The following is a 19,599-nucleotide window of genomic DNA, read 5'->3' on the forward strand; positions in this document are numbered from 1 at the left end:
AGCCAAGCATCCTACTTGCTTTTCCTGCTGCCCGACCACACTGCTCACCCATTTTGAGACTGTCAGAAATCACTACCCCTAAATCCTTCTCTTCTGAAGTTTTTGCTAACATAGAACTGCCAGTACAATACTCTTTGTTATACAAAAGAAAATAGAGATTGGTTTTGTGACAATAATAATAATAATAATATTATTATTATTATTATTATTATTATTATTATTATTATTATTAATTAGATTTGTATGCCGCCCCTCTCCAAAGACTCAGGTGGCTCACAACAATAATAAAAAACAATGTTATAGCAAAACAAATCTAATATTTAAAAAGAAGCATATAAAACCCTATCATATTTAAAACCAAACAACACATACATACCAAACATAAAATATAACCTAGATTGGTTTTGTGACATGACAACCTAGATCATGCTTGGCAAGGCTAAACTCTCCAGATTGATCTATTGTGTATTTACATGCACTTTGCAGGGCCTCAGCTTTCTGTGCTTTTACTAAAGAAAGATTTATGTGAACCAAAAGAAAATGTTAATTTGTTCAAGTCGAAAACTAACAAGTCAGTACTTATTAGAATTCTAAAGATTATCTTCTGTATACAGTAGGTAGCTTTTTAAGAGAACTAACATTCAGTTATCTGAAACTCAGTGTTGCTAAGGCTCTTGGATTTTACATGCTAAAAACAGCAGCCAATAAATGTAGACCAATGTCATTTTTGTGACCAGCATACAAAGCTGTGGTTATACCAATAAACCACTGAGAGAAGGAACTTCTGAACTTGTCTGCCTTTGCTTAAGTTTCCTGTTTTTCTTCTTTTTGTTATTGAGACTGTTGAAGTTAGATTACTAAGCAATTTCTGTTGAAATATTTATGTTTTACTTGATTGGTACATACAAAACAAATTACAGTCTTATTAAATGTTTTGCCATACGTTTTGTTGTGTGACTGTCTGAAAATCATTATTAATATATCTCTTCAATAAAATATCTTTCAGAAAATAATTTGGAAATAAATGAAATGGAAGAAGAAGAAGATGAAGAAAGCTACTGGAAAATAAAAGTTTTCCCAATTTTACATATATTAGAGATTGGTAAATAATAGTTCTATAAAAAGCGTTTGGGTTTCATAAACTAGACTTTTCAAGGCTTCATTATTTCTAATAATATTTCATTATTTCTAATAATATTCTAATAATATTTTTCCTATTATCTATTTTCCTATTATCAAATAGTCCCATTGCTGGCAAGATGGCCTATATTCCTGCTCTTAGTTTAGTTGGGGGCAAAGTGGAATGGAGATATAGAGATGTATTTGAAAGACTTAAAAGTCCATTGAGAATGCATATGATAAACATTCAAAGAGCTGTAAATATTATGTATTTGTGTAGTACATAAAAATGACATACTAGCATTAGGCTATCCGGTACATTTTAAGATGTTTTGAATGACAAATCCAATATTGGGAATTAAAAGACCAAAACTTATAAAACCACCATATTTGTTGGTTATTTTTTAAATCATAGATGCCATTGCTAAAGGCAACACTAATTTTGTGTTTCAGTTTTTATGTCTTAGCATTGTGTATTGCCCTTGCTTAGATTAGTGTTTAAGAATTAGGTAGGGGATCTCAAGTACTGCAGTAGGCTTTCAGCGGCATATTTGAGGCCATGTTTAAAAAAATAAGTAGAGCCCTGGAAATGGTTTTAGGGATTTTAAAGGGTGAAATGAATGCTCTAAGCATCTGCCAATTGTAATATATTCATTTCACACCTTCAGTTCCCTCATTTTGACATCAGTGCAAAGAAGCCCCATATTTTGATCCCATATTTCTGGAAGAACTTTATTGCCTATGAAAAGGATGCTAGCAAGTTTCACAGGACCCTAGTCTGATATCTAGTTGCCTCTAGTTTATTTATTTATTTTATTTATTTATTAGATTTGTATGCCGCCCCTCTCCGTAGACTCGGGGCGGCTCACAACAACAATAAAACAATTCATGACAAATCTAATAATTTAAAAACATTAAAAAAAACCATTATTAAAGCAGACATACACACAAACATACCATACATAAATTGTATAGGCCCGGGGGAGATATCTCAATTCCCCCATGCCTGATGGCAGAGGTGGATTTTAAGGAGTTTACGAAAGGCAAGGAGGGTGGGGGCAGTTATAATCTCCGGGGGGAGCTGGTTCCAGAGAGTCGGGGCCACCACAGAGAAGGCTCTTCCCCTGGCACCCGCCAAATGAAATTGTTTAGTCGACGGGACCTCGGAAAAGGCCAACTCTGTGGGACCTAATTGGTCGCTGGGATTCGTGCAGCAGAAGGCGGTCCCGGAGATATTCTGGTCCGATACCATGAAGGACTTTATAGGTCATAACCAACACTTTGAATTGTGACCGGAAATTGATCAGCAGCCAATGCAGACTGCGGAGTGTTGGTGTGACATGGGCATACATAACATGGAAGCCCATGATTGCTCTCACAGCTGCATTCTGCACGATCTGAAGTTTCCGAACACTTTTCAAAGGTAGCCCCATGTAGAGAGCATTACAGTAGTCGAATCTCGAGGTGATGAGGGCATGAGTGATTGTGAGCAGTGAGTCCCAGTCCAGATATGGCCGCAATTGGGGCTACCTTTGAAAAGTGTTTGGAAACTTCAGATCGTGCAGAATGCAGCTGCGAGAGCAATCATGGGCTTTCCTAAATATGCCCATGTCACACCAACACTCCGCAGTCTGCATTGGTTGCCGATCAGTTTCCGGTCACAATTCAAAGTGTTGGTTATGACCTTTAAAGCCCTTCATGGCATCGGACCAGAATATCTCCGAGACCGCCTTCTGCTGCACGAATCCCAGTGGCCAGTTAGGTCCCACAGAGTGGGTCTTCTCCGGGTCCCGTCAACGAAACAATGCCACTTGGCGGGACCCAGGAGAAGAGCCTTCTCTGTGGCGGCCCCGGCCCTCTGGAACCAACTCCCCCCAGAGATTAGAACTGCCCCTACCCTCCTTGCCTTTCGTAAGCTACTCAAAACCCACCTCTGCCGCCAGGCATGGGGGAATTAAGACTTCTTCTCCCCCTAGGCTGATACAACTGTATGTATGGTATGTTTGTACGTATGCTGGTTTTATACATTAAGGGGTTTTAAGTTAGTTTTTAGTATTGGATTTTTACTGTATATTGTTCATGTATATTGTTCATGACTGTTGTTAGCTGCCCCGAGTTTTCGGAGAGGGGCGGCATATAAATCCAATAAATTGAATTGAATTGAACTGGTGCACCAGGCGAATCTGGGCAAACGTTCCCCTCGCCACAGCTGAAAGATGGTTCTCTAATGTGAGCTGTGGATCGAGGAGGATGCCCAAGTTGTAGACCCTCTCTGAGGGTGTCAATAATTCCTCCCCCCCCAGGGTGATGGACGGACAGATGGAATTGTCCTTGGGAGGCAGAACCCACAGCCACTCCGTTTTATCCGGGTTGAGTTTGAGTCTGTTGACACCCATCCAGACCCCAACAGCCTCCAGGCACCGGCACATCACTTCCACTGCTTCGTTGACTGGGCATGGGGTGACGATGTACAACTGGGTATCATCTGCGTACTGATGATACCTCACCCCATGCCTCTGGATGATCTCACCCAGCGGTTTCATGTAGATATTGAATAGCAGAGGGGAGAGGACCGATCCCTGAGGTACCCCACAAGGGAGTAACCTTGAAGTCGACCTCTGACCCCCCACTAACACCGACTGCGACCGACCGGAGAGGTAGGAGTTGAAAACAAATGCATGCTAAGGTATGGATAATCACATAAACATCTATTATAATGATACTGACCAAAAGCTATTTATATAATTATTATTCCAGGATCATTTTCAGGAGGAATATTGAAAGGAATTCTCCAGTTGAGTCCATAAAATTTAAAATAGCTGTGTTTGTTGAGAGTGCAGGTTTTGTGGTATTTGTTTTTAAAAAGTTAAGTTCTTCCTCTTTAAAATACTTGATCACTAATTTTACTTTCTGCTTTTTTAAAAAATCAAATAGAAAACAATGTAGAAAGACTCTGCGATGCCTGTACTATTCTTTATCAAACGTTGGAAGAAGGAAATATGCTTGGCAAGCGATTCAAGAGGCGAAATTTACTGTTGAAGATGTTATATAAATTAGTTGACATTACTTCAGATCCTCTTGGCTTGAAATTAGCAAAAATCATTCTGGGTGTAAGTTAAATATGTCTTACCTGTCAAAAAATGTGATTATATCATACTTGCATGAAAGTGGAAGTTATATTCTGAGGAGTACAACTAAACTTTAACCACTAAATCAATTTTTCACAAGAGATTTGCAGAACTGCCCTGTTTAAAGTTCTTTTGTTCTATGATTTACTTAAAATCTATGTGATTAACAGTGCAATTATTCCTTTGGCTACTTAGAATTGAGTTTAGTTCCAAATAAATAAATGTAATAAATTTCAGCTCAAGTGATAGTACATGATAGTAGATAAAAATACCATGTGCTCACTCTAGTCATATTTTCTGAACTAAACTGTACACAAAAAGCAGCTACACTTTGTGAGAATTTTTGCTTTCAAGGCATAACAACAAATGCATTCGCTTGAATACATTTACTAAATCCCAGAATAAGTCATAAACCACATTCCCTGACTTCTTACTTGATTGGTTGAATATCAAAGGGATAGATAGCAGAAGAAACTGGAGGAAAAGAATAACAATGAAAGAGCTTGCAAGCTGGTAAGAGCTGGGAACATCCTTAGTACCTGGTTAGGACTGGAAAGAAATTTATTCAGAGCAATGAGAAAAACCCTGCAAAGATTCAGGGCTTGGAAAATATTCTTCACCTTTGCAGAGAGAAACAATAAAAGAGCCTGCAAGATAAGAGCTGCAGTTAGCAGCTAGTTAGGGCTGGGTGGTGGTGGAAGCTATATTCAGAATATAGCACCCAAATTATCAGCCTCCTTTAGAGAGGAAAAAGGTGCGTCTTATATTCCAAAAAATATGGTACATTTGTTAAGAATCATGAGCTACAACACTTAATGATTGTCATAGTGTACAAATAAGCAATCAGGAAACAATATTAATATAAACCGTAAGGATACAAGCAAAAAGTTACAATAATTCATAAGTAGGGAGAGATGGTTGATAGGAAAGATGAGAAGACTAATAGTAATAGCAGCCTTGGTGAATAGTTTGACAGTGAGGATGGAATTATTTGTTTAGCAGAGTGATGGCATTTGGAAAGCAGCTGTTCTTGTGTCTAGTTGTCTTGGTGTGCAGGGCTCTTTAGCATCATTTTGAGGATAGGGATTGAAACAATTTATGCCCAGGATGCGAGGGGTCAATAAAAGGTGATACCATGATCTTGGGACAATATAGAAATGTGAATCCGTTGCCAAGCTTCCAAATTTTTCCACAGGACCATGGAGACGTGCAGCGGTAAATGTGAAAAATGGTACCAAGTCACTTTTTCCACTGCAGTTGTAACTTCGAATGGTCACGAAATAAATAGTTGAAAGTCAAGGACTACCTATAATATGAGCTGTGCGGCATATCTGCTCTTAAAAGAACAGCTAAAACATGAGATATTGTTATTTAATATATATTCTCTTCCCCATTCTTCTTTATAGCTGAAAGTGAGTGGGAAGAATCTGCTTAATGTTTGCAAATTAGTATTTAAAATCAGCAGAAGTGAAAAAAATGATTCCCTTATTGAGAATGACCAAATACTGGGTAGGTAAAAATGCTGTTCTGCGACTGAGTAGAATGTCTTTTATAATGTGGAAAAGATAATATACAGGGGTACCTCTACTTAAGAACGCCTCTACTTAAGAACTTTTCTAGATAAGAACCGGTTGTTCAAGATTTTTCTGCCTCTTCTTAAGAACCATTTTCTACTTAACAACCCAAGCCTGGAAAAATTTCCCAGGAAATTTGAGAGCGGCACAAAGGCCCAGCCAGTTTCTTGCCGTTCCCCCTTTAATCCTGGCCATCTCGGGCTTTTCTGGGCTGCCAGAGGAGCCTTTTGGTGGCACTTAAGGAGACTTTGGCAGTCCAGAGTGAACAAAGCATTTTCCTTTCTCTAGGTGCTTGGAGAGGGAATAAACGACTTCGCTTTGGTGACTCCCTCGCTTTGCCTCCCATACACCTGGTGTGAGGTTGCGTCCCAGAGGGTCTGGGCACGGAAAGGTAAAAGGGGGCGCTTCGCCCTGGCCAGATCAACTCGGCTTCAGCCAAACCGAGGAGTCACCACAGTGAAGGAAAGGCGCCAGCTACAAAGTGAGCGAGCAAGAGGAGAGGGGAGGCCTTCAGCATGGGAAGGAAGAGGAAGCAGGTAGCAGCAGCTGCCTTTCGGTCAAAGGAGCGGGAGGTTTCCCCGTCTCACCCGCCTGTGTTTCTCTCTGGCGCAATATATGGGAGGCAGCTTCGTGCCAGGTGTATGGGAGGTATGCTCCTTCTTGCCGCCTCAGAGTCCCTCTTTTTTTTTTAAGCCTTAAAGTTTTGGATTTTTTTCATTCTCCTCCCCTCCCCTTCTTCCTTTGGCAGCGACTGTCCTCTTTCTCCTCCTCCTCCCACCCAAATTCCGAGCTTTTATTTCTTTCCTAATGGGTTTGCTCACATTATTTGCTTTTACATTGATTCCTTTGGGATAAATTGCTTCTACTTACAAACTTTTCTACTTAAGAATCTGGTCATGGAACAAATTAAGTTCTTAAGTAGAGGTACCACTGTACTCCGAAAGCTCCATTTGAGAGTGGGGCTACCTTCGGTGTATAACATGCACCCCAATTTTCACCCTCTTTTAGGAGGGAAAAAGGTGTGTCTTATACTCCGAAAAATGCAGTAATTTAATAGTCAAAAGATTCATATGATGCTGGGAAGAGAAATATAATATAAATACTGTATATTATTGTGCTATTTATTATAGACTGAAAATTTGGAATGTATTGAAATATAAAGAAATCCGAATTTAATTGTGTGTGCTGTATAGTTAAAAATACGTTTGATAGATTCTGCTATGTCTGATTTCAAATGCTAGATTGAAGATAAGTGTTTATAATAGAAAGCGTGGTCAATGTTATTCCCACATCGTCCAAGTTTGTAACTTAGGACCTGAGTTGATCTCCATCTCTCTCTCATTCTCCCTATGTGTGTATTATTTTATTTGTTTTTATTTCTGTATACTGTATATGCCTTTATTTTTTTCTCTTTGTTTTTAAATTAAAGTAAGGCAGTTGAATCAAAAAGTAAAAACTGGATAGCTGGGTATTACTATCAGGAAGACAAGATATTTTTAGCTGATATAATACACATGTGATTAGTACCTACTAATCGTCAGAAATAATTAGCTTCTAATCATTTTTATTATTGTGACCAAGACTTCTTGTTATATGCAACTTCCATTAAATTGTGTGCTGATTTCCTTTTTTAAAAATGCAATCACTGAGGGCTATATTTGCAAAAGGGAAATTTCCATTGCTTTGCCCTCATCAAAAACTTTCCTGGGCTTGGGAGAATGTTCAATCCAGGCCTTGGATTTGTGATATACTCACAGTTGCAATGGAAAAAAACCAGCGAGAAATAGCTTGTATTGAACGTAAGCTCCTGTGTTGCACATTCCTTCTTTTCAACAAATTTCCTCAGCTATTTCTCTTCCCTTGTCCCATATGTGAATTATTGGGATGGCAGCTAGTAATCTTCAGCAACTGTTTTTGCAGTCCCATTGAATGCTTTTAACTCAAAATACTTTAAATAAATAACAACACAGAATTATGTATTTATTTGATCCATTTTACATTGCTTTCTAGATCACAAATTCTACTGCAATTTTGTGTACAATAATCAATAGTTTATTCATTAATTTATTTGGAAAATGAATATGGCTGCCCATGGTGACTCTTGGGCAGCTTAGTTAGAGAAGTTATTACCATACTTTATTTGATAGTTCCCTTTAAAAAAAAAGGCCTGGATGAACTGAACCTCATTTTACAGGGGGAAGGGGAAATTGCACTAGAGAGGAAGATTCACATCACGCTATTTTTTTCTGTAGACTCTCTGCTTGAGATTCTGAGAACTGAAGGCTTGCAAACAAACACCGAAGCTTTTCTGTATTGCACTGGTGCGATCAAATTTATTTCTGGCAATGCAAGGCTCATTAATGAAATGGTCAACAAGGGAGCTATTGAAATCCTGCTGCAAGTAATGAGAATGATTAATGAAATTAATGAAGATGATCCTCGATTTTCCAGTTCAGGACATCTCTTGGTCCAGGTCAGAATTACATTTTTATTTCAATTTATTTATTTCAATTGATGTCAGCAAAAAAGTTTCAAACTTTCTAATGATGTTCCTTTGCTACGTTTTACTCTTGGTGGATTGTCCAAGTGTTTTTTTCTCAACAGTATTGTGGAAGTGGTTTGTTACTACTTTTATTCTGAGATGTTTTCTACATTTTTAGTCTAGGCAACAATATTATTCCAGTTCTAACCTTGTGCTACCTTGGTGAACGTTTCTGAACTAGCTAAGGCTACCTAGGGCAGTGTTTTTCAACCAGTGTGCCACGGCACACTAGTGTGCCGCGAGACATGGTCAGGTGTGCCGCGAAGCTCAGAGAGAGAAAGAAAGAGAGAAAGAAATAAAGCAAGAGAGAGAAAGAACGAGCGAGCAAGAGAGAAAGAGAACAAGAGAGAGAGAAAAAAAGCGAGAGAGAGAAAAAGAACAAGAAAAAGAAAGCAAGAGAGAGAGAGAAAGAGAGAGAGGGAAGGAGAAAGAGAGAAAGACATAGAGGGAGGTAGGGAGGAAGAAAGAGAGCAAAAAAGAGAGGAAGGAAGGAATAGAAAGAAAGAGGAATGGAGAGAAAGATGAAGGGAGAGAGAAATAGAGCGAAAGGGAGGAAGAGAGAGAATTTTTTTGTCCAAACTTTTTTTAGCCTCCCCCCCTCCGGCTCAATATGCCCCAGGGTTTCGTAAATGTAAAAAATGTGCCGCGGCTCAAGAAAGGTTGAAAATCACTGACCTAGGGTATAGCAGGTGCTTTAACTTAATAGTTCTAAAACTCACCATGTCACATTGCCTTCATGTGACATTTCATGATGTTTTTGCCCTTCACGGAGCTGGGTGGGCATTGCCTGCGCATGACGCATCCGGTCCAGGGGCTGCCAGTTTGACTGCAGAAAAAATAATTGCTGCCAACCTGCCTTCCATTGAGGACCTGTATATTGCATGAATCAAAAAGAGGGCCATGAAAATATTTACTGACCCGTCACATCCTGCCCATGCTCCTCAAATAAGACCATATCACCTTTTAAAGCTGTTTAGCTTTACATTAGCCTTGAAAAGAGTCCCATGTTCTGGTCTGTTTTATGAAAGGTTGTTCAGGGTCTATTTTCCCCCTAAGTAAAAGGTTAATGTTACAATTATTGCTATTCAGGACTGGATGTAATGCCAAAACAGCAATATTTGTAACGAATATGTTGCAGTGGTGGTGAAGGAGAATCCCCTTGTAGTTATTGGAACAATTTATTACTGAATTTTAGTAACAGTTAAATGTAAGTTTAAAATAATAAAAAAAATCTCATTTGAGCCATCTTGAATGTTATTGTTCAGGATATCATATTAAAAGGACCAGTTCAAACAAAAGGATTTATGTTTGAAGGATTAAACAGGGCCTTCAGTGACTTACAATAAATATCTCATATAACCTGAAACTTGAAGTTTGAAAAGTGTTAAAAATTTGTTAGTCTTTGCTAATTAAATGGTCTAATTGTTTGCAAATGAATATGGAGAAATAATTATGTCTTGCCATCTGTCAATAAGCCCAATGTCTAATTTTTGTATCAAAATACTTGCGATAGCACATGCAAAATAAATAAATGGAATTCCAATGTTATGTTTTTAGAGAAACACATTTTGGGTCATTTGGCACAAAGAAAGATTAATTGAAGCTTAGTAGGTCAGTTGTGAAGCGAGAGTTAAAAATAAGGCAAAAATAGAAGGAATGGTATGGGATCTGTCATTTAGGGAGCTACATTTCATTGGTCCTACATGGCCAGCCTTCTTGTCTATGGCACCTGCATCGTGGAATATCCCCTCCTCAGAGTTAGGCTGACACCATCACTCCTTACTGACTAAAAGGCCTCTTCAAGAACTGGTTATGCCATCAGACAGAGAACTGGCAAACTAGTAAGATGGTGCCCTCATTATAATCCCTTCCTCCACAATTTATTTTAGCTGTGTTTTATAATTTTTAATGTTATCAATAACATTAGTCTTCGGAGAGGGACAGCATACAAATCTAATAAATTATTATTATTATTATTATTATTATTATTATTAATACTTATTGCTGTTATTTGTGAACTAACATTTTTTAAAAATTTCTTCTACTCCACTGAGAGTCACTTGTATTGTGAAATGAACAATTATATTTCCCAAATATGCACATGTTACACCAACACTCCGCAGTCTGCATTGGTTGCCGATCAGTTTCCGGTTACAATTCAAAGTGTTGGTTATGACCTATAAAGCTCTTCATGGCACCGGACCAGATTACCTCAGGGACTGCCTTCTGCCGCACAAATCCCAGTGACCAGTCAGGTCGCACAGAGTGGGTCTTCTCCGGGTCCCGTCAACTAAACAATGCCACTTGGCGGGACCCAAGGGAAGAGCCTTCTCTGTGGCGGCCCCGGCCCTCTGGAACCAACTCCCCCCAGAGATTAGAATTGCCCCCACCCTCCTTGCCTTTCGTAAGCTACTTAAAACCCACCTCTGCCGCCAGGCATGGTAGAATTAAGATTCCTTTTCCCCCTAGGCCTTTACAATTTTATGCATGGTATGTTTGTATGTACAGTGATCCCTCGATTTTCGCGGTCTCGATTATCGCGAAACGCTATACCACGGTTTTTCAAAAAATATTAATTAAAAAATACTCCACTTTTTTTTGCTATACCGCGGTTTTTCCCACCCGATGACGTCACTCTCTTCCTTCCTTTCTCATCTTTCTTTCTCTCTCTATCTTGCTTCTTCCTCTCTCACACTCTCTTCCTCCCTCTCTCATCTCTTTCTTTCCTTCTCTCTCTTTCTCTATCTCTCCCCCTCTTGCTCTCAAGCGGCGGGTGGCGGGCGGGCGAGCGGCGGGCGGGCAGCAGCGAGGAGCCGAAGATCGGGGTTTCCCCTTTGCGTGGGCGGCGGGGAAGACCCAAGGAAGGTTTCTTCGGCCGCCCAGCAGCTGATCTGCTCAGCAGCGCGGCAGCAGCGAGGAGACGAAGATCGGGGTTTCCCCTTTGCGTGGGCGGCGGGGAAGGAAGGCGCAGCTCCGGCCGCTCGCCTGGTAGCGGCGAGGGCGCCGGACGCGCTGGGTGGGCGGGGGCAGCCGACATTCAAAGCAATCTTTGTCGGCTTCCGCACTTTCATCGCTCCCCGGCTCCACCATCTGCGCATGCGTGGCCATGGAAAAAAGGGCGCGCATGCGCAGATGGTGTTTTTACTTCCGCACCACTATACTGCGGAAAATCGATTATCGTGGGAGGTTTTGGAACGTAACCCCCGCGATAATCGAGAGATCACTGTATGTTTGGTTTTTTATATTAAGGGGTTTTTAATTCGCTTTTAGTATTGGATTACTATTGTACACTGTTTTATGATTGCTGTTAGCTGCCCCGAGTCTTCGGAGAGGGGCGGCATATACATCCAATAAATAAATAAATAAATATAAATTTGATTAATAAAAAACAGAAGTAGCAACTCCAAACAATGAATAAAGTTATTTCAGATAAAAAGTGACTTAAAAGTAGGCACATTTTTAACAATAAAACCTGTATCATTGTTTCATATTTTGAAGTTTAAATAACTTACACTGCCCTAAATTTTCCATTGAGATTCACACTACTGCCATCAGAGAAAAGCTGTGAAAAATTTAGGTGCCTTTTAAAAAATCTCTAGTGCTCTTAATAAAATTATGTTTATATTGTGTTTTGTTTAACTCATATTTAAATGTATTTTCTCTAGCTCACTGCCACTTTACGAAACTTGGTAGACTTACTTCAGTCAAGGTGTAAATTTCTGGAGTATGGAGCAATTCCAGAGCTCTGCCTCACATTGGGGAAACGTATGAATGACAAGGATGTATGTACCAATGTAGCCAGAATATTCAGGTAACCCCACTATTTTTTTAAATAAAAAACACAATGTAGATCTTTTTGCCTCTTCAGCAACCACCTCGTTATCTATTGAAACAATTGCTTCCATGGAGATGCTGTTTATATTTTTGTTGAAATACTTTGGATCAGTGTAGTGTTTAATTCCCAAACGATTGTCTTGGCTCACTTTTTTGAATAAGAAAACACAAATCTTCTGCAATCCAAACATAAGTAGGCCACCCACAGCCTGCTGGGTGCCCTTGAGTACATTATCTTTTTTTTTTTTACTTGTGGTTTCTCTAAGAGTGTTAGTACTTCTCTCCCTCACTCAGCCAGCAGATAATGTGTGCGGGAAAGGATTATTGTTCTTTCCTTCTTATGCTACAACCTGCCTTAGGATTCCTATAAGAGGGGAGGAAGACACTTTATTGCTTTATAACTTTATAGCAACCTTGCTCAAGATCGTGGGTTTTTTAAAATGACTTTGGCATAAGCAAAATAGAAATTGGCCTCAAAATCATTAGGCATGAAAAGCACAAGACCTCTTCCATTGTCCCTTTTAAATATTGATGCTTTTCACTGCTAGATATGGTGCAGCACTAATTTTGAGTTGATTTATTGGGAAGGGATTAAGTTCTGCTTACTCCCCAAAAGAGCTTAGGCTGAATATACTGTGTCTGTATGTGAAGGTATGTATGGCACCGGACCAGGGTATCTACGAGACCGCCTTCTGCCGCACGAATCCCAGTGACCGGTTAGGTTCCACAGAGTTGGTCTCCTCCGGGTCCCGTCAACTAAACAATGTCATTTGGCAGGACCCAGGGGAAGAGCCTTCTCTGTGGCGGCTCCAACCCTCTGGAATCAGCTCCCTCCAGAGATTTGAACTGCCCCCACCCTCCTTGCCTTTCGTAAACTCCTTAAAACCCACCTCTGCCGTCAAGCGTGGGGGAACTGAAACATCTCCCCCTGCCTATGTAGGTTTTTTTGTATGATATGACTGTATGTATGTTTTTATATATTGGGGTTTCTTGTTTTTTTTAGACTTTTAAAATGTATTATTGGTATTTTAGATTCTAACTATTAGATTTGTTATTATATATTGTTTTTATCATTGCTGTAAGCCGCCCCGAGTCTACGGAGAGGGGCGGCATACAAATCTAATAAATAATAATAAAAAATAGTATGTGCAAGCAACCAATGGATACGGCTTTGGGTTACTAACTGAACTCGCCCCTGCTCTAAGGCAAAGGTCATCAAAAACATCCCCATAGGAATGAATTAGGGCATTGCTTGTTTAACACAGAAAACTACTTATATTCCATCCTTTGTGTGATTCCTTCCAAAAAAGAATGCCACTATATTAAAGAAGAAATCTGTGTCCAGTAGCAGTGGCCAATGGCAGCAGGCAGCATTCAAGGCTGAATACAAGAATATGTTGACTTTTTTCCCCTTCTATTCAGTAATCCATAATTAAACAGTCCAGTGAAACAGGTCAAGGTCTTCCTGCCATCAGCTGAGGGACTCAGGACTTGCTCTCTTTGTTTCGCGGTCACTGCTGTTGTTATGTCTTTTCTTCCTTCTCATAAAAACACCACTTTGCTTCACAGCAACCACTTCCTGGGTGTGAGGCCATTAGCGCTCTCTGAACTTGGTTGTTTTCTTGCAGACCAGAGGTGGGATTCACTTACCTTCCCTACCGGTTTGCTTGTCAGGGTGGGTGGATGGAGCCCAGGGGTGGGTTCTCAGTTAGGGGTGGGTTCTGCTGGTCCGCTTCCTCCCACACCTCATGGGTATGAATGCATGCGCAATTCCAAAAAATATGAAAAAAGGCTGAAAACAAGATAGTGACCCCCATGCACAGTACCAAAACTGCTCAGAAGAATGTTTTTTTAAAAGATGGCGGCGCCCACAAACTGGCACCCACTGAAATGGGTTTATTTTATTTATTTATTTATTGGATTTGGATGCCGCCCCTCTCCGCAGACTCGGGGCGGCTAACAACAATGATAAAAAACAACCTGTAACAATCTAATTTAATAAAACAACTAAAAACCCTTATTATAAAAAACAAAATATACACACAAACATACCATGCATAACTTGTAATGGCCTAGGGGAAGGAATATCCTAACTCCCCCATGCCTGGCGACAAAGGTGGGTCTTGAGTAATTTGTGAAAGACAAGGAGGGTGGGGGCAGTTCTAATCTCTGGGGGGAGTTGATTCCAGAGGGCCGGGGCCGCCACAGAGAAGGCTCTTTCCCTGGGGCCCGCCAAATGACATTGTTTGGTCGACGGGACCCGGAGAAGGCCAACTCTGTGGGACCTTATCGGCCGCTGGGATTCGTGCGGTAGAAGGCGGTTCCGGATGTATTCTGGCCCAATGCCATGTAGGGCTTTAAAGGTCATTACCAACACTTTGAATTGTGACCGGAAACCGATCGGCAGCCAGTGCAGGCTGCGGAGTGTTGCAGAAACGTGGGCGAATCTAGGAAGCCCCATGATGGCTCTTGCGGCCGCATTCTGCACGATCTGAAGTTTCTGAACACTTTTCAAAAGTAGCCCCATGTAGAGAGCGTTACAGTAATCGAACCTCGAGGTGATGAGGTCATGAGTGACTGAGCAGTGACTCCCGGTCCATATCATTGTGAAATCACCAGCAGGTTGCAACCGGTTTGGCTGAACTGTGAGGAATCCACCCCTAGTGAAGCCTCCTGCAGTTGCTGCTACTGTTTTGCGTGATCTGGGGGGAACCGGCTGAACGCCACCATTGTTGCAGATATTTCATTACCTAAACTAGGCAGCATCCTCAGAACCTGGTGAGGCTACCTAGTTTGGGTAATGAAACGTCTGCAAGAAAAAACAACCAAGCTCAAAGAGCACCAAGAATTCCTCTTTTCAACCCTGAACTACGGATATTCTCCTTTAATGTTTTTACTGTTGCATTATCCTTGGCTGCTACAGCTTTTGTCTTTCTTGTTGAAGTGCTTGAAGATGTTTGTGTGCTCTGCAAGAAATCATAGTGGGATTAAAAAAAACCCAGTAGAGGGATTTGGGGTTATTTTTACTAGCAACTTAAGTGACCGTATTTTTTCGCATTGTAAGTCGCTCTGGAGTCTGGATCATAAGACGCCCCTAGCTTTTGAGGAGGAAAAAAATCTGCCTCTGCCTCCCAGTAATCCTTGTAGCAAACAGCCTGATCAGTTTCAGCGCAGCTTGATTTAACATGAGCATCTTATTGGATCGGCCTCTCGGAATATAGCTGATCAGCTGTTCCAGATTGTGGGGGCTGCTGCCTTTCACCGCCTCTGTGAGCCCCATTTTTGGCTCCTGCATGCCTATTTTCTGTCTCCACACATCTTGTTTTCAGCCTCAATCGTTCTGTTTCTGGCCTGTTCCAGGTGGTGTGGATCGCCACCATTTATCAACCCCAAATGGCTATGGCGGTAATAGATGGTGGCGGTGATAGGACAAAAATGGGATGTGCGGATGAAGTGATAGGCAGAGGCAGTGATGGCTGGTGACGGCGGTGATGGGCGGCAGCGATCCTCGCAGCCTGGAAGAGCTGATTAGTGGTATTCCAGGAAGATTTATTTATTTATTCATTCATTTGTCCAATACACAATACATATGGAAGAGAATGGACATGAAGTAATATATATAAAGATAATATGTAAAAATAGAGAGGATATATGAAAGGAAGAAAATATATATGAGATATGAGATAAAGGAAAAACAATTGGACAGGGGACGAAAGGCACACTAGTGCACTTATGCACGCCCCTTACTGGCCTCTTAGGAACCTGGAGAGGTCAATCGTGGATAGTCTAAGGGAGAAATGTTGGGGGTTAGGGGTTGACACTATTGAGTCCGGTAATGAGTTCCATGCTTCGACAACTCGATTGTTAAAGTCATATTTTTTACAGTCAAGTTTGGAGTGGTTAATACTGTATTAAGTTTGAATCTGTTGCGTGCTCTTGTGTTGTTGCAGTTGAAGCTGAAGTAGTCAGATGATCCAACCACCAATCAATTGCTCATGCTGAATCAGGCTGTGCTGAATCTGACCTGTTTGCAAATTGCTGGGAGGCAGAGGCCGAAAGGTGGGGGCCAACGGGTGGGCAGGGCTTCAGCAACATTGGCACAGATAAGGCGCACAGCCTCTACAAGATCCATAGATATTTCCACACACTTTTTGGGAGGCGAAGTGCGTCTTATAGCTTTGGATTGTCATTATTCCTTGTGATAAAATTGATTTTTTAAAAGTGATCAAAGTCATTGCTGCTTGTTCCTCTAATTGTTACTTCTATTGAGCTGTACCAAAATAGAGAATGCTAGCCTTTTCAATTTGTATTATGAACAATGTTTAAAACCAAAACAAAAGATTTAGATTTTAGTTAGAAATCATAAAAAGAAAACCTCATCTATATTATTATTTCAAACATGCAGCAAACTTTCTTCCTTCAACGACTGCTGTACAGCTTTGGCAGATTGCTCCAGATGTTATGGCTTATTTTTAGCCCTGCTAAACAAATACCCAACAAAGCAGGTCAGTTTTTTAATCTCCTGGTTTTTAAAAATATTTTAATCCTTTAATGTGCCTGTGGTGTTGTATGTATGTTAGTCCATTTTTAGAGACAAACGCCATGTGTAGATAAAAATGAATGCATTTAGGCACTTCAAAATAGGTTCCTGGTACAATACTGTCCTTTGCTTATACAGTAGTCCCTCGCTATACCGCGCTTCACCTACTGTGGCTTCACTTCATCGCGGGTTTCTGAGGAAGTCGATCGGCAGATTTAAACAGCCCGCCGAACTCGATCGGCAGGTTTTTTAAAAAAAATAAAAAATCTAAAATTGTAAATACTGTATTTAAATACTGTATCTAAAATAAATACTGTGTGGGAAGGGTTTATAAACCCTTAAAACAATGAAAACTTACCAAACTATTACAATATAAATACTTAAATAAGTACTATCAGTCGATAAATTTCCCATCGCGGATTTCACCTATCGCGGCCAGGTCTGGAACGTAACACCAGCGATAGGTGAGGGACTACTGTAATCACAATCAGGATAATGTGCTCAATTCAACTGAGTAGTGATAACTTTTTCAGATATATGTAGTCCTGTTTCAATCCTATTGTATCTCTTTTTGTATCTGTCTTGAAAACTGAATATTGAAATTCTGTTGTCCAGCAAGTTTTAACCCTGATTCTCTTATGTGGAAATTGAAGGATTCATTGGGTCAGTAACAAGTTTTTATTAGTAAGGATTGTTTGGAGTAAATTCACAGATATAAAACTTTTGAGATGAGAATGAAGTTAATAATAATAAGCCTAGCTAATCATTGTTTAGTACTTCCTGATTCTCATTAGGTAGCCAATAATTTTAACAGTTTTAGAAAATGAGCATTTTGAAGTTCATTGTTCTCATACATTACTTGCTTGATGCATATATTATATTTTTCTATGCAGAAAGGAATCATTCAAAAATTCTATCTTTATGTTAATATTACATGTTACAATAGGATTATGTCTTAAAGATAAAAGTGAATCAGTTTTCACAATAAGTTTTTCTTTTGTATTTGTTTCAAACAACTTTGTTGTACATTATAGTTTGTAGTTGGGTAGTATGTTGAGATTTGATTTAGATCTTTTATTGAAATCTGTTATAAGAATGGGCTTAGAATTGTGGGAAGTTATGTTTTGAAAATATTGTTAGAGATTATATGTAAGGAATCTCTTACGCCATTTGTATATGTAAATGTGATTGATAAAATCATGCTTGGTTGCATTATGTATTCATTCACTTTAATAATTGTAAATATGAACTGTTTATTGAATATTCTGTTCAATATGAACGGAAGTGAATTACATTTTCTTACAAACATTATTGGGCCATTTATTGAAATGAAAATTATTGATTTTCATTTGTGGTAAATTATTTCCTTTCTTATGTTCAATTTCAGGACTTAGTTATCCGTATCATTTTCATTCTTGGCAATTTAACTGCAAAAAACAATCGAGCCCGGGAACAATTTTTTGAGGAGCAAGGAAGCATTGGTACACTCATAGCACTTTTCCAGACTTACTGTGAAAATGTTCCTAATCATAAACACTGGATGGATGGCGAAATAAAGAATCTCAGGCATCCTTCTGAAGCAGAAGACATTTTCATTAAGCTGATAAGAGTGATTGCCAATCTGTCCATTCATCCAAATGTAGGTGCATGTTTGGCAACTAATCATCACATTGTGGCATTACTTATTAAAGTACTTGGTAAGAACTGCTTTTTAATATATAATCTGTAGAAGATAAGATGTCAGTATCAAAATCATTTGGCTGACATATTTTCTGAAAGCACTCTTAGAATTGTTGCTCGCCCTTTTTCCTGAACTATAAATAAATATTTTCATTATGTCTGGAAATTTCTGGAGAAATTTTTTTTAAAGGTTACTCTTGGATAATCTAGATCTGGTCATGTCAGCGGGAACTGAAATCTAATGTAACTTGGGGGCATCAGGTTGAGAAAGGCTGGAAGGTTCAGAGATACAGAATTGGATGCATAGTTAAAAGTCCACCATTATCTATTTATCTTTTCTCTGTAAGCTCATTGGCTGTTTCATTGTCCATCCACATCCTGGGAAATACTGTATGTGTTACGTAGTTATATACTGTATAAACCAACCATTTTAAATGATGGATTTCAATTCACCTTGCTGCATTGCAATAAAGACCATTATAATTGGGTCAGCATTCCTGTAATTCTTTGTTTTAATTCTGTGCATTTAAAAAACTATGGGGACCAACATCTGCATGGTACCAATTGTATCAGAAATTAGAAAAAAGAATTGGCAGGAATTTTGTCTTCAAATGTTTTTCTTTGCTTTTTTTCCAAAACTTTCCAAGGTCTTACTGGGCATATCATGTATTCAGATATCAGTATGAAGGGCTTCTTCTGGGGGGGGAAAACTATGTGGTATTAACAGTCAACACTGACTTGGTGCCACCTAATTAATTAATCAATGAAGGATTTCAGTAAAATGTATTAAAAAACACACAATTTCACCCTTTGAAATGGCCTCAGACAAAAAGGCTGAATTCAACACCAGAATTTTATTGAAAGGTTGCCAATTCCTTATTACAGCAGTTAATTGTTTGGCTTCATTTTATGATGTCAGTGTAACTTTTTATATTAGAATGACTGAAGTTATGATGAGCTACATAATTGGTATCACGCTAAAAGACTGAACTCTTCTAAATCCGTAGAGTGCAAGTCAATTGAGGAATGTGAGGAACTGGTTATTAATGCCATTGCAACAATCAACAATTTATCCTTTTATCAAGTGAAGAATTCTGTAATCCAAGAGAAGAAATTATATATTGCAGAATGTAAGAATATTTTAAAAGTTAATTCTCGCATCTTTCTATTACATGGTAACTT

The 19,599-nt window shown here is 39.5% G+C and overlaps 1 protein-coding gene across 3 annotated transcripts in view; it reads left to right on the forward strand.

Moving 5' to 3' along the window:
* The window catches only part of ARMC2 (armadillo repeat containing 2), a 48,912-nt gene that overhangs the window by 23,869 nt on the left and 5,444 nt on the right, over positions 1-19,599 (forward strand). For all 3 annotated transcript variants that reach the window (XM_070733320.1, XM_070733319.1, XM_070733321.1), the window contains exons 7-14: positions 1,007-1,102; positions 4,054-4,229; positions 5,654-5,756; positions 8,074-8,294; positions 12,029-12,174; positions 16,603-16,702; positions 18,125-18,434; positions 19,425-19,547. In XM_070733320.1, the coding sequence (XP_070589421.1) occupies positions 1,007-1,102; positions 4,054-4,229; positions 5,654-5,756; positions 8,074-8,294; positions 12,029-12,174; positions 16,603-16,702; positions 18,125-18,434; positions 19,425-19,547 (1,275 nt within the window). The remainder of the gene's footprint in view (positions 1-1,006; positions 1,103-4,053; positions 4,230-5,653; positions 5,757-8,073; positions 8,295-12,028; positions 12,175-16,602; positions 16,703-18,124; positions 18,435-19,424; positions 19,548-19,599) is intronic.

Source organism: Erythrolamprus reginae, chromosome 1 (genome assembly GCF_031021105.1).
Source record: "Erythrolamprus reginae isolate rEryReg1 chromosome 1, rEryReg1.hap1, whole genome shotgun sequence".
Lineage (NCBI taxonomy): Eukaryota > Metazoa > Chordata > Lepidosauria > Squamata > Dipsadidae > Erythrolamprus > Erythrolamprus reginae.